The sequence below is a fragment of the Adiantum capillus-veneris genome, chromosome 22, assembly GCF_014529385.1.
Source record: "Adiantum capillus-veneris isolate H3 chromosome 22, ASM1452938v2, whole genome shotgun sequence".
In the NCBI taxonomy this organism is placed as follows: domain Eukaryota; kingdom Viridiplantae; phylum Streptophyta; class Polypodiopsida; order Polypodiales; family Pteridaceae; genus Adiantum; species Adiantum capillus-veneris.
Window position 1 is genome coordinate 68,312,561 of NC_140952.1, and position 14,470 is coordinate 68,327,030.

The window sequence follows — 14,470 nt, forward strand, 5'->3', positions numbered from 1 at the left end:
AACAGCTTCGAGTTGTATAGTTTGAGTGAGTTGTAGTGATTGAGTCTTGAGTAAGATGTCAATGGCAAGTAGTGTTCTTATGGCTCTCCCATAAGAGATAAGTTTCCATGCACTAGCCAAGTCAAGGTTCCTTTGGATTGACCGAGATAAATGTATCTCTATGGACTTTACTGTAGTGTAGTCTTTGCTACCCATTCCTTTGGATTGACCGAGATAAATGTATCTCTATGGACTTTACTGTAGTGTAGTCTTTGCTACCCGTTCCTAATCAATAAGGGAATTGCGTTTCTCCAGTACCCATGGTTCCTGTGTAAGTAAACCTCCATGTCTTCTCATTGACTATAGGCCATAGGGATGGTTTGTAGTTGCAAACCTTCAGGTTTTTTCTTGTGGCTTCTGTATCCTTGAAGCCCACAAGATTTTAGAAGACTCTCTTTTTTTCTCTACCCTTTTCAAAAATATAGGTCCTTTTTTCCTAAAAATGAGACTTCTTTTTCCAACCATTGAAGTTTTCAGTTGAATCCTTTCCTCGTAACCTTATTTTATTGAGAATTATATCCTTAAATGATTAAAATTTACACAGTGAATCAAATAAAATCCAACAAGTCAGGAATAAATCATTAGAAACTTAGACACCGGAAAAATTACATGGTAAATCATATAGAATCCAATGAGTTGGAAACAAATCACTATTTTCTGAAACATTCTAGTACAAATAATGTGGAACACTACATCCTCCAATACTTGGAGAGCAAGAGATGTCCTCATCTTGAAAATATCTCTGGATAGTCCCTCGCTATATATATACATATCTATATATACATATACGTACATACATATATATATATATATATATATATACCAGATAGACGATCTATAACTATGCACAGATGGATGCACAGAGACATCATAGAGACAATGAAGCACAGAGACAATGGAAACACCTGCATCAATTTCAATTCCCAAAAACTCCACCTCTCGTTTGCAAAGTTCAATCTTTTTTAAACTTAGCACCAGCCCAGTCTTGTGCAGCTTTGTATGAACAATTGAAGATGCTTGACATGGCTCTGAACATCTTTTGAATAAACCATAACGTCGTCAATATAAAGAAGTAGAAATTCTTTACAATTAGCAAAGATTATTTCTATTCTTTCTTGACAGTGAGAAGGTGCTGGCTTGAGCCCCATAGGAAGCCCATTCCATTCGTACATACCTTGGGGGACAACAAAACTGGTTTTTTATTTGTCTTGAGACTGGATCTTGAACTGTCAGAAGCCACTCTTTTGGTCAAACTTGGAAAAGACCTCGCAATGCTGCTTTATTCTTCGTAGCAATTCATCTTTTAGGGGTAAAGGAAATCTTCTATGTTCCAGCCAATCCATGATTATTTTATAGTTAATCACCAATCTCTTTTTTCCTCTTTTCTGCTCAGAGTGATTGTTTACATAAAAGGCTTGACATACGAACTTACTGTTGGATGGAGCAATTAAGCCATCTGCTAGAAGATAATCAATCTCTTCATGACATAGCTTAGTATATTCAGAAGACATACCAGGATGTGTAGTACTAAGCCCTATAGGCTTAGGATCACCAGGCAAAGAGATCCAATATTCTTCTCTGTCCCAAAAGGCCAGTGGGTTTTCACTTGTTTGTTGTGCCAGCTGAGAAGCGATATGCTCGAGTTGTTTAGAGTATTTGATTCTTTCATCAGTAAACCATTGTAAAAATCACTTATTTTTGTGTGGATATGGTAGAATAGGAACTAATTTTCCTAGTAAAAAATATCCACGAGGCTTGGTGAGGACAATATAGGAAAGACCATCTAGAGAAAATTGAATAGAAGATTCAGGGTGAATGGTATATGGGGTAAGCTGGAAAATCAGATTAGCACCAAGGGTAAGATCTGTATTAGGATGGGGATGTAAATATAAATAAGTTTGCATCTTGTCATTCCCTAAGGCTAGCTTACATAGAACAATTTTATAGATTCAACCCTTTGAATTATCAGCATAGGAAACAGTGACGCCATAAGACAAATACTTTGGACAAGGTATGCTGGAACCAATGCTTGGTAAATAAAGAAATAACAAAGTCCAAATCCCAAAGAGAATCCAATTGAAAGGATTTCTCTTGGGGAGATTTAATCCATACCTCATAATAGTATTCTATGTTGTAGGCTGGATTGATTCAGGAAGCTAATACTACTTGTAAAGGGATTTTACCTAAAGTTTCAACTTCCCAAGTATATAAGCATAACAAAGTTTTTTCTCTTTACCCTTTGCCCTTTACCATGAAACTCATGGTAAACTAACTATCAAAGATAGTGATTCTGATAATCACATCATACATCTATGTATGATGTGATTATCAGAATCACTATCTTTGATAGTTAGTTTACCATGAGTTTCATGGTAAAAAGCATACTATTTTGAGGTATGGATTAAATTTCCCCAAGAACAATCCTTTCAATTGGATGCTCTTTGGGATTGTGGCTCTTTATTTCTTATACTAACCAAGCATTGGTTCCAGCACACCTTGTCCAAAGTCTCTGTCTTATGGAGTCACTGTTTCCTATGCTGATAATTCAAAGGGTCGAATCTATAAAATTGTTCTATGTAAGCTGGTCTTAGGGAATGCGAAGATGCAAACTTATTTATATTTACATCCCCATCCTAATACAAATCTTACCCTTGGTGCTGATCTGATTTCCCAGCTTACCCCATTTACCATTCACCCTGATCCTTGTATTCAGTTTTCTCTGGTTGGTCTTCCCTATACTCTCATCACTAAGCCTCGTGGGTATTTTTAAATGGGGGGAGTAGTTCATATGCTACCAAATCCACACAAAATGAGCGGTTTTTACAATGGTTTGTTGGTAAAAGAATCAAATACTCTAAACAAATCGAGCATATTGCTTCTCAGCTAGCACAACAAACAAGTGACAACCCACTCGCCTTCGGGGACAAAGAAGAATATTGGATCTCTTTGTCTGGTGATCCTAAGCTTACAGGGCGTAAAGCTACACATCCTAGTATGTCTCTAGAAGATACTAAGCTAAGTCATGAAGAGATTGATCGTCTTCTTGCCATTGGCTTAATTGCTCCATCCAACAACGAGTTCGCATGTTAGGTCTTTTATGTAAACAATCACTCTGTGCAGAAAAGAGGAAAAAAGATATTGGTGATTAACTATAAACCAATCAATGACTGGTTGGAACATAGAAGATTTCCTTTAACCCTAAAAGATGAATTGCTACGAAGAATAAATCATTGTCAGATCTTTTCCAAGTTTGACCTAAAGAGTGGCTTCTCGCAATTCAAGATCCAGCCTCAAGACAGATACAAAACAAGTTTTGTTGTCCCCCAAGGTATGTACGAATGGAATGTGCTTTCTATGGGGCTGAAGCTAGTGCCTTCTCTCTGTCAAGAAATAATAGAAATAATCTTTGCTGATTTTAAAGAATTTCTACTTCTTCATATTGGTGACATTCTGGTTGATTCAAAAGATGTTCAGAGCTATGTCAAGCATCTGCAATTGTTCATACAGAAGCTTCACAAGACAAGGCTGGTGCTAAGTTTAAAAAAGATTGAACTCTGCAAACCACAGGTGGAGTTTTTTAGAATTGAAATTTATGGAGGTTGTATCAAAATGCAAGAACATGTGTTGCAAAAGCTACAAAGCTTTCCCAATAAACTCAAAGATTGTAAAAGTTCAATCCTTGATTGGATGTTTGCAATGGATTGCTCCTCAATATCCTCAAGTGGACAAGGAATTACTACCCTTCAAAACTCTTGAAAGGAGTAAAATTTTGTTTTGGTCTAATGAGCTATCACATTGAAGATCAAGTATGTTTGCCAGAATCTTCCTCCCCTTAACATCCATACTGATAAACCTCTTATTGTTTATTTCGACGCTTCTGAAGAAGCATGGGGAGGCATTCTCTTTCAAGATAATAATGGTACCCCCATCATCTGCCGATGGGCTTCGAGAGGCTTCAAAGATAAAAAAATCCGGTATCATTCAATCCAGAAAGAGCTTTTGGCGGGAGTCAATGCTATTCTATCTTTCTGCTTGTTTCTTATGGGGATTCCGTTTACACTTCGAAGTGACCTTAAAAACTTTGATAAGTTTTTAAAAGAGAAAAATGCTGGAAAAGTCACGAATGCTTGAATTTATCGATGGGCCTACAAGCTGCGTCATTTTGATATTACTTATGAATATATTGAAGGGAACAAAAATAATATTGTGGATCTTCTTTCTCAAATAAAAAGTGAAAAAAGCATTGAGGTCATAAAAAAAGAATAAAGTGAGATCAGCAATGGCACAAAGAAAACCTACTACTATAAAAAGGCACTTTATATCAAAATGTAACATGTAGCCTAGCGTAGGAATAACGCAAGTGCCCAATCCTCTATATAAAGGAGGCCTTGCTTCATTGTAAAGGACCATTTTTTGAATCACTATCTGACTATACCTTTACATCTACCATCTTCATAACCCTGCATGTTTACGGTTTGTAACCTCCAGTAATATAAGTATATTCAAATGTATACATTGTCTCTGTGCTTCACTATCTCTATGCTGTCTCTATGCATCCATCTGTGCATCAGTTCTAAATCGTTTGTCTGGCATCCATTCTAAATGATGCACAGAGACAACATAGAGACAATGAAGCATAGAGACAATGGATACACTTGAAGATACTTATATTGATGGAGGTGACTGGCGCCGATGGGAAGTTGAAGTAGAGGCTTGACCGGTTGGATGATCATATGGTCCAAAGGACATCTGATATACTGGTTTCTCAATGACAAAAGCTATATCTTTTCTAGATTTGGATGTACCTAAGATTTTGTATTGTGTAGTAGATCCAAGATTTTGAATATTTAAAGCTACTGGTTGTTGTACCTCATTGAGCAGAGTCTTAAAAATATCCAATTTCCATTCTGCAGGGAATTCAACTTCTTGCCAATTGACCATTTTAGGCAAACTACCGAAGGTTGTGTCATCCACCTTTGTAACAATATTTTGACGCCGGATTTGATATTCATTGTCTCGTAGATAGCCAGAATTGTATATTGAGGGTAGACAAGTGCTGATAGTATGGATTATCATGCGATAGGCTATTTGTAGGTGGTCAGAGTTATGTCTGAGATCTAAGCCATGGGTTTTAAAGAGGAGAAAGATTACCTCATCAAAATATTTGTTTGTGAGACTACAAGGGAAATTGGGAAAGCACTCTATGTAGATTGGCCCATTAGACAAACTTCCCTGTAAGACATTAAATGTCTAGTCAGGTAAGTTTCTATACCGAGTATCTAGTAGAGCTCCTACACAAGAAGCATTAAGGCCTTAAAAAAAAAAGGTATTATGCCCACGGCAATATAGCCTATGTGGATTTCCTTTTCTTAATGCCTTCTTTTGAAACTCAGAGAGTTCTTCAAACAGATGTATGTTGTGATTATCAGAATCACTATTTTTGATAGTTAGTTTACCATGAGTTTCATAGTAAAGGGTATTAACGAAAAGAGAAAAAACTTTGTTATGCTTATATACCTGGGAAGTTGAAACTTTAGGTGAACTCCATTTACCGATAGGATTAGCTTCTTCAATCTTGATGTTGTCGGAGAGGAGTCTCATAAAAGATGAGATGATCATCGCCATGCTGAATATTTGATTATGCCAATGAAGTAGCTAGCTCTCTAGGCTGTCAATGGATTGCAAATATGCAGAAGCACTAGATTGTGGGATGAATAGGAGTTTGAAGTGGCTGAGAATGTATGTGTCTAGTGGCACCTTGCCTGCAATGGCAACTGAATAGCGATAAAAGCTCCTAACCACAAATTTCTAGGAAATCCTCATGAGCACTTAGAGGTTACTAGTAATATTTCTCAGCAAGAGTTCTTTTGAGTGATGGCATTTGCTTGCTCAACCATATTTCTGAACCGGGGTAGTGGAGTATGATTTTGTTACTCCTTGCAAGATAAATTAATCTTTAAAGGCCATTGCTCTTATTGCCAAGTCTCTGTTTCATCAATTTAAGGACTAGAGCTTGATGTAGATGATAGAACATACCTCTTTTTCTTTGGGAATGTAAAGGACTTCTTGACCATATTGGTTATCCTTGGCTCACTATCATCAGAGAAATCTGGCATTTTAATATCCTGAGATGAAATCGATGTTTAATCGTCTTCAGATTGTTCTTGATCAGACTCATATTCTGCAATGGGAACGTCATTATGTTGCAGAGTATTGCAATAGATGACCTCATACTCATATTTATCTTTGAGGACTGCATCTTCAAATTTTCGTTTTCTTTGAGGGCATTCAGGGGCGATATGCCCTTGCTTGTTACAAATGTAGCACCTTACCTACTTTGTTTCTTCTTTGCTTAGCTTGCGTTTTTGGCGTGCTACTTTGAACATTTTCCCATGTTTGTTTTTTCTTGGTTTAACCTTGTAGTTGCATTTACTTTTATCTCTACAGCCAAAGGTCTTGACCTTTGTTTCTTTGTCTCAAAAGTGAGAGTTGAATCCTTTCACTTGCTTGATATCCTTCTTCATCCTGATTCTGGCACACTCCTGATCAGTGAATTCCGCAATGAAAGCATTTATTTGGGCTATGGAAATATTTTCGTCCAGATGTAAACTAGCTGCTTTAATTCTTTCTTTTACCAAATTTGCAAATGGCTCAGGGAAAGAATTGAGATAATACTGCTTATATTCCGATTCGAAGTATCCTTCAGGATACTGTTACATCAGATGAGTCATATGTTGCTTATAATTTTTTATGTGAGTTAAATCACATAGCTTACTTCTGAAGAAGGCTTCCTTATTTCTCTCTTGAATCTTGTTCGTTGATCCAAGGAACTGCATAACTAAAGCTTCAAGAGTAGTGAAATAGCATTATCAAAGTTTTCATGACCATCATGACCTCTTGCATGGCCTTGCTATCTGCACTTAGATCATCCCACCATGCTCTTAGAATGCCTTGAAATATTGATGTGATCATAGAGACTAATTGTCTTTGCGTCAAGTCCTTGTAATGAATTCCATAATGGGTAGAATTATAAATGAACTCAAAGACTTTTGAGACCTGGTCTTGATTCAGTCCATCAATGTCAAGAATGGCCATATCTCCAATCTTTGAAACTCCTTTCAATGAGGTGGAGGAAGATGATGAAGGGGCTTCAATCTTGACATCCTTTATCTGCATTTTAACTAGATTAAGAATTTAAATTTCATCTTCAGAACTGATGTCTAAAGAATTATCAAAATATTCTTCGAGAACTGGAAATATTTGAGGAATGACTATATTCACTTCATCCAATTCCTGATCTTCATATTCAACACAACTGTCATCCTGAAAAACTGTCCATTGCATGTCTTTTGGTAAAATAGTTCTTACTACCTCCCCCATTTCCTACCTTCACTGCCATGGTTGCATTTCGGCATTGCTTCCCCAACAATGATAGGGATTAAACCCATCTTCAATGTCTTCTACCATAAAAGGTGACATTTTTTGAGGAAATCTAGATACAAAAGTAATCCCACGTTCTTGTAGCATTGTGGAAAACATGCAAGGAAAATCCTTATATTGTGAGCCACCACCAAAATTAATGGCTTGTTGCAAAGAGGTCTGCTGTATATCAGTTAACTGGTGCTTTGCCTTTATTTGAAGGAGATACGTTAGATACCCCCCGGGGAAAAAAGATGTGGGAAGTGATAAGAAACAGTTTAGAGAGTACCCGATATTGCAAGAGGGAGATCTCTTTAAGAGCATTGGTATGCCAGTCAGAAGTTGACTCTAAGGGTTGCAGGTGAGTATTTGGAGAAGGGACGATATAAGGAATACTGTTGGTAAAATCCTTCTTGTCGACTGCTACCTTCGTAAAGAGATCAATACCATTAGAGACAAATTCACAGGCAATGATGCAATTATAGAGTTTGGATCGAAACAACCCTTCATAATATTTATAGATTTCTGGATGAATCATGCCAATGCTGGAGGTGAATAGCGCCAATGGGAAGTTGAAGTAGAGGCTTGACTAGTTGGATAATCAGATGGTCCAAAGGACATCTGGTATACTGGTTTCTCAATGACAGAAGCTATATCTTTTATAAATTTGGATTTGCCTAAGATTTTGTATTGTGCAGTAGATCCAAGCTTTTGAATATTTAAAGCTACTGGTTGTTGTACCTCATTGAGCAGAGTCTTATAAATATCCAATTTCCATTCTGCAAGGAATTCAACTTCTTGCCAATTGACCATTTCATGCAGACTGCACAAAATTGTGTCATCCACCTTTGTAACAATATTTTGACGGCGAATTTGATATTCATTGTCTTGTAGATAGCCAAAATTGTATATTGAGGGTAGACAAGTGCTGATAGTATGGATTATCATGCGATAGGCTATCTGTAGGTGGTCAGAGTTATGTCTGAGATCTAAGCCATGGGTTTTAATGAGGAGAGAGATTACCTCATCAAAATATTTGTCTGTGAGTGGAGTTGGAGTTGATCTCTTTAGATAGCTGATTTCAGTGTTAGAATTTACAGCTACTTGTGATTCATTAGTTCAATCAGTAGAACTGGAAGAGGAGATAGAAACTGAACTAGAATAGTTAAATGAACTAAAATACATCTGCTGAGGAGAGAGAGACAAACTGAATGACTGGAATTAGTGTTCAGATTCAGATTTAGAGTTCAAGAAGAATGAATGCAAAGTATATCTGACTGAAGTACACTCGACTACTGTATTAGGAATTAGAGAGTAGGATTACAAGTGAGGTTAATGTAGTTCGAGAACAGCCATACAACTAAGATTAAGAAGTCAAAAGATAAACAGCCCAAAAGTACAGCCAACCCGATTACAATGTAATGGGTCCTATTTATAGCCCCTTGAAGTTACTGTGGTAACCGCCATGGTAATACTGACTGGTCCGCTTCTTGACTTTCAGGAGCCACTTCCCACCTAGTGAGATTGCCTCCGCCATCTACATCCTTCCCTCATTTCTTGAATTTTAATAAGACTCCAAATTTTTTGGAAAAATCCACCGTCTAATTTTTCTAGAGTTTTGAGGAAGCTTGCTAAGTTGGCCGATGTTCCTCATGAACGTAGCCTTTTGACATTTCTGGCTATTGTGGTATTGCTAGCTTTATGCCATATTTCAGGCTTGTTGAGTGCTTAACACCCCTATAATTGTAATTTCAAGGGTGTCCAGCCAAAGAGATACCAACACCTGACTGAGAAAATCCACCGTCTGATTCTAAAAATTCTTGGAAAACTCCACCATCTGATTCTGAGAACGGCTGGAAAATTCCTCCATCAAATTTTGAGATGGAACTACCCAATAACCTTCCACTGAACCCGCTTCCTTTTGCCCTTAGGTCTTGATTGTGTCTCAGAAGTCCTAGTGCGACCATTGTCCTTCTAAATGAGTCTGTAAATGGCCTCCTGCTCAAGATGATCCCGCCTCTCTGTGGTCATTTTGACTTCATAAGGCGTGAGGGGATGATAAGTTTTGGTCTCAAGATCAAGAGCGTGTGTCTACCTTTCGTTAGAGGAGTCCTCGCCAATTTGTGACAATGAGAAGCTGTATGGATCCATCCTTCTGGAAGAGGCTGATTTGTTATGATCCTAGCTTCAAAGAGAATCTCACCCATCTCTCTGTATTGTGGTCCTAGGCCTCGTTTAGCTGTAATGTCCTTTTCAAGAACTTTAGAGGACTCAACAGTGAGTTGCAGCAGCTGGTTGTCCCATACACAGCTTGATCCTCTCTACCTCATCTCTTAATTCTTGGAAATCATTTAATTGAAGAGCATCATTGAATAGCATTTACGAGGTTTTACATTCCACAATTGATCACTCATACCAATCGTGAAGATCATCAGTAATCTTGTAGTATATGAGCCGATCCACTGGTTCTGTATGTTGAGGATATAGTGCTGGAAAAAACCTCGGTAGCTCTGCTTCTCTTGCTGGTAAAGCATACAGGAGAACTGGGGAATCAGGTATAAACTCTAGAAAATTAACAACAACCTGGCTCTCCTACTGCATCATCTTTCTGGTAACTTTAACCAGCTGAAATAATCTTGAGAGAGCAATTACCTGTTCTCCTACTGTCATTTGAGTTCTAGTTCCCTTGCTGGTGGTAGTTTGATCTTCAAGAATAGCTCGCAGCAACTAATCCAGAACTCCCCTAGCAATCTGCATTTGCACCAAGACCTCTTTTAATTGACTTCTGACATCTTTCATACATTTATATGTCGGCTTATTCCCCAGCAAGAGCTCTAATTCCACAGCTAGGGAATGAAAATCTGCAGTAGAATGCCATTGCCAATGTGGATTAGCTACTTTCTCATCAGCACTTAGTATCCATTTAGGCACTCTCTCTAGCAGTCGTATTGTACTAAGATGCTCAGGCAATTGGCACACCTCCTGATCATGGAAAGCAGCTGATTTACAATGTTGAACCATTTCCCTAGTGCCGACATATAGTTGCTAAAATTGCTCCAGATCAGTGATAAGATCATCATCCTCCAGATACATCCTGGTAATTGGATCCTGCTGATGTAGTAATCTCTTGTTCACCGTGATGAGCTGTAATGATTGTTGCTCATCACCTATTAGAATCTCAGTCACAGCTTTGCCTTTCCCTTTATTATCCATACTGGTATACTGGTGAATTTCCAATGTTGTTGGATTGTTGATCTCCCACCTGCTGGTCACCCGACTGCTGACCTTCATGCTGTTTTGATTGGTCTGTCTTGGACTGATTCCCTCCGGTAGCCCCCGCTCCACCAGTACCAGGTCCTGAAGGTGGAGATGGAGGAGAGTCATCATCATCATGCCCTTCTTCTGATTCCTCCTCCTTTTCTTCTTCTTCTTCTTCTGCCTTGTCATCACCTTCCTCAAGGTTGTTCTGTTGTTCAATATAATAAAGGATAGCTTGATTTGCCAAAGCACTGTTATATTCAGAGAGTTTGTCTTGCAAGTCACTTTGCATTGTCTCCATGAGAGTCCTCAAATTATCCATATTGAAAACAACATTCCCTTCTAGATTTAATATCTCAGCCAAATTATTATAGATGTATCTTTATGTTAATGAGGCTTTCAGAGCAGTGTGGGTAGTCAGCAATGACTTGAAATCAACTCGCTTCATTCTCAACAGAGTCTCAAATCTGTTTGCAGCCCTTTCAGCTTATACCTTTTCTTCCCTCAAGGTTCGTATCTCAGACTCCACCTTGGATAACTTATTTTCTAATTGCTGAATGGTCCTAGCTGAATGAGTTTCAATGATATTGTGGCGCAAGGTCTAGGCTGCCCTCTCCTGCTCCATCTTTTCAATCTGCTGCTCAGTCTCCTTCAGTTCATTTTTTACCTTGGTTAATTCATCATGTGACATTGAAGCATCCAGCATTTGTCCTATGGAATTCACAATAGTGTTCCAAGATGACTGAATTAGTATAGAACAACCATCCTTCATTGTGGCTGGGTCACAGGAAGTTAGCTCATAAACCGTGACAGGAGCCATACATGGTAATGTAGAATAATCAGATTTATGTAGAAGTAGACGTCCTTTGAGAGGATGAGTTTGCAGTTGCTATAACCTATCTTTCTTAGTTAAACGCAGGGCCGCTTCACTATAAGGGATGGAAACCTTTCCAAGTGGACTTGAAGGTGCTGGTCCTTTTCCCTTATCAGTCTGATCCGCTGGCTGCTCATTATTGTCCCTATCTGACTGGTCTTGTCCTGTACTGGTGGTTGCTGAAATCTGCCATGTTGACTAGCTGACTCCACCAGTGGTCCAGACGAGAGGTTGTTTAGCCTCGCTAGCTGGAGTCTTTTCAGTAGACACTGTTTGGATCTGACTTTCTAACTCCTTAAAAAGAGTAGTGCTTTTAGTCAATGTCATCCTTGGTCTTTTAGAACTGCCAGGCTCCTCTTGTGTGGCCTTTCTCTTTTGTCCGGTGAGAGCTAACTGGTTTTTTAGGGATTCTTCATCTGGCGATAATTCCACATTGCTGGGAACTGGAATTGGCTTCTGGCTCCAAGCCATTCTTACCTAGGCATGGGCGTCTGGAGCAGATGCCCAGTAAAGAAATTGCCAAACATACCAAGCTTTGAAGATATTCTGAGATTTCAACTTAGCAGTTTACTGAAGCACATTATGTGACAATATCTGACAGAGATTGATAGAAACTGTAGAGTCCAATATTTTTGGTAGGAGCATAGCAAATAGCTTCTTTGACACATAAGTCAAATTATTTTTAAGACTTACAACTTCAATTACAAAATGGTAGGCAGCAAGAATGTCCATACCTCCTACTGGCACTCCTTGTGCACTGGCTTTTCATTTCTTTTTGGCAGCATCATCTTCTTTCAAGGTTGCACTGATTTGCTCTGCAATTGCTACAGATGGCTTTGGCCCATTTGGCATTTGGAATGCAAAAGCGATATTTTCTAGAGTGACTGACACTTTCCCCCCATAGACCATAACACTTCCGTCTTTGGCATGGAAGGAATCTAGAACTTGCCTTATAATAGCTGTGTCAAACTCTATCCTTGTGACTTGCATAACAGCAGAAGAGTCACTTTCGCAACAGCAATAAGGGCTTGGGTTTCTTCTATAGTTTCCTACATCTTCTCAGACATTTTCTTCCTACCCATACACCATGAAGACGATGAACCAGTATACGAAGAAGAAGAGGACTTACTTGATTAGTCAAACTCGTATCCTCGTCTGGCTGGCAAGGATAAGCAACAATCTACAGTCTCCTCAAATGAAGAAGTTTGCAGCTGTAGTGAGGAAACTTCAGAGCTTGGCGATGGCGAATGAACACCAGTAGGCAGGCGTCGCGCAAGAGACTTACAAGGAAAAATGATTGCTCGCCTCACTGTTATATGCGTTTGCGCCATAAAAGCTCCACCACTTACCGTTCCTAGAGTTCTGTGCACCGCAAGTGATGTGGCAGACATGCATTGGACAAGACTCTCTCTTCTCTTCGAAATGATTACAACTGATAGTCCTTTTGACTGTTGTTTCCATAAGAACTGATATGGGTTTCCATACTTTTCTGTTTTTGGTATGGACATGGTTTGGTGTATTGATACTATTTTGGATTTTTGACTGGCTCTAGAACTGGTTGTACATGAAAAAGACCTAAAATAGCTAATTTTGGAATTTTCTAGTCTTCAGTTCCCAGACCATCAATACCCCTTTCTTGAAAAGCTTTCATGGCTTCTGAATAATAGAGCTTGATTTAAGCTCCATTATATACCCCTGGCAACAGTAATCCAAACAAATACTTCAACGTTACCGTGCCATTGGAGAACACCCAATACCCTTCAAATGGTCCTGCCCAGGCTATCTTTAAGTTCGGTTTCTTAGGGCCTAATTTTGATTGATATAGGAGAAGCAGATCGCCTTTCTGAAACTCCTTGACCTTAATTTGTCTATCATGCCAGTGTTTTCTTCTTTGCTGAACAATTTCTTGTTCCAGCATAGCCCTCTTTCTCAACTCATCTAGCTGTGTTAGCTCCTCCAGTCTCTTTTTTAGATTGTGATTAAAATCCAAACCATGCTCTACTGCCATCGTGAGACTCGGTATGACAAATTCCATAGGTACAACAACTTCAGTGCCATACACCATTCTAAATGGTGTTAACCCCGTAGTGACCTTATAAGCTACTCTATATGCCCATAGAGTAGTTTGAAGTTTCAAGTCCCACTGCTCTGGCTTTTTTTACACAATCTTAGTGAGGATAGTCTTGATAGTCTTGTTACTACTTTCAGCTTGCCCATTGCATCTAGGATAATATGGTGTTGATTTTTGATGCTTGACTGAAAGCAGATCCATGAGAATATCCATAGTGTCATTTATAAAGTGTGTACCTTGGTCTGACACAATCTCCGTAGGACATCAGTATCGGCAGACAATATTCTCAAATAGAAACCTAGCCGTGGATTTTGCTGTGTTGTCGGGAAGAGCCTTAGCAAATGTGTCCAAGTGAACATGGAAGATGCACTACCAATTTGGTGGCCTCATCATAGGCTCACTGGCTAGCAAGGCTTTAAGCTTATTAAAAGCTTCTTCACATTGAGGTTATCATTCATACTTCACATCCTTTTGAGTCAGTTCATATAATGGAACCACTATTTCAACAAACTTATAGACCAATCTTATGTAGAAATTTTTTATAGCCCAGAAACAAACTAACTTCAGTAGCAAAATTGGGAACACTAGCCTTGAGAACCGCTTGCACTTTATCTTGTGCCATTTTAGCACCTTCTCTTTGGACACTATATGTCCCAATAATTGACCCTTCCAAACACAAAATACACTCTTGAATGGGTTCAGATAGACTCTTATCTCTCTGCATCACTGAAACACCATTATGAGATATACTAGATGGATTGTCTCCTTAGAATATACTATAAAATCATCCATGAAGACTGCCACAAATT

The 14,470-nt window shown here is 38.7% G+C and overlaps 1 protein-coding gene across 1 annotated transcript; it reads right to left on the reverse strand.

Moving 5' to 3' along the window:
- Positions 1-13,265: 13,265 nt before the first annotated feature.
- Positions 13,266-13,655, reverse strand: LOC147429536 (uncharacterized). Its single transcript, XM_086495039.1, has one exon. It carries the CDS (start codon positions 13,653-13,655, stop codon positions 13,266-13,268), a length of 390 nt encoding a protein of 129 aa, XP_086351165.1.
- Between the last annotated feature and the right edge of the window lie 815 nt (positions 13,656-14,470).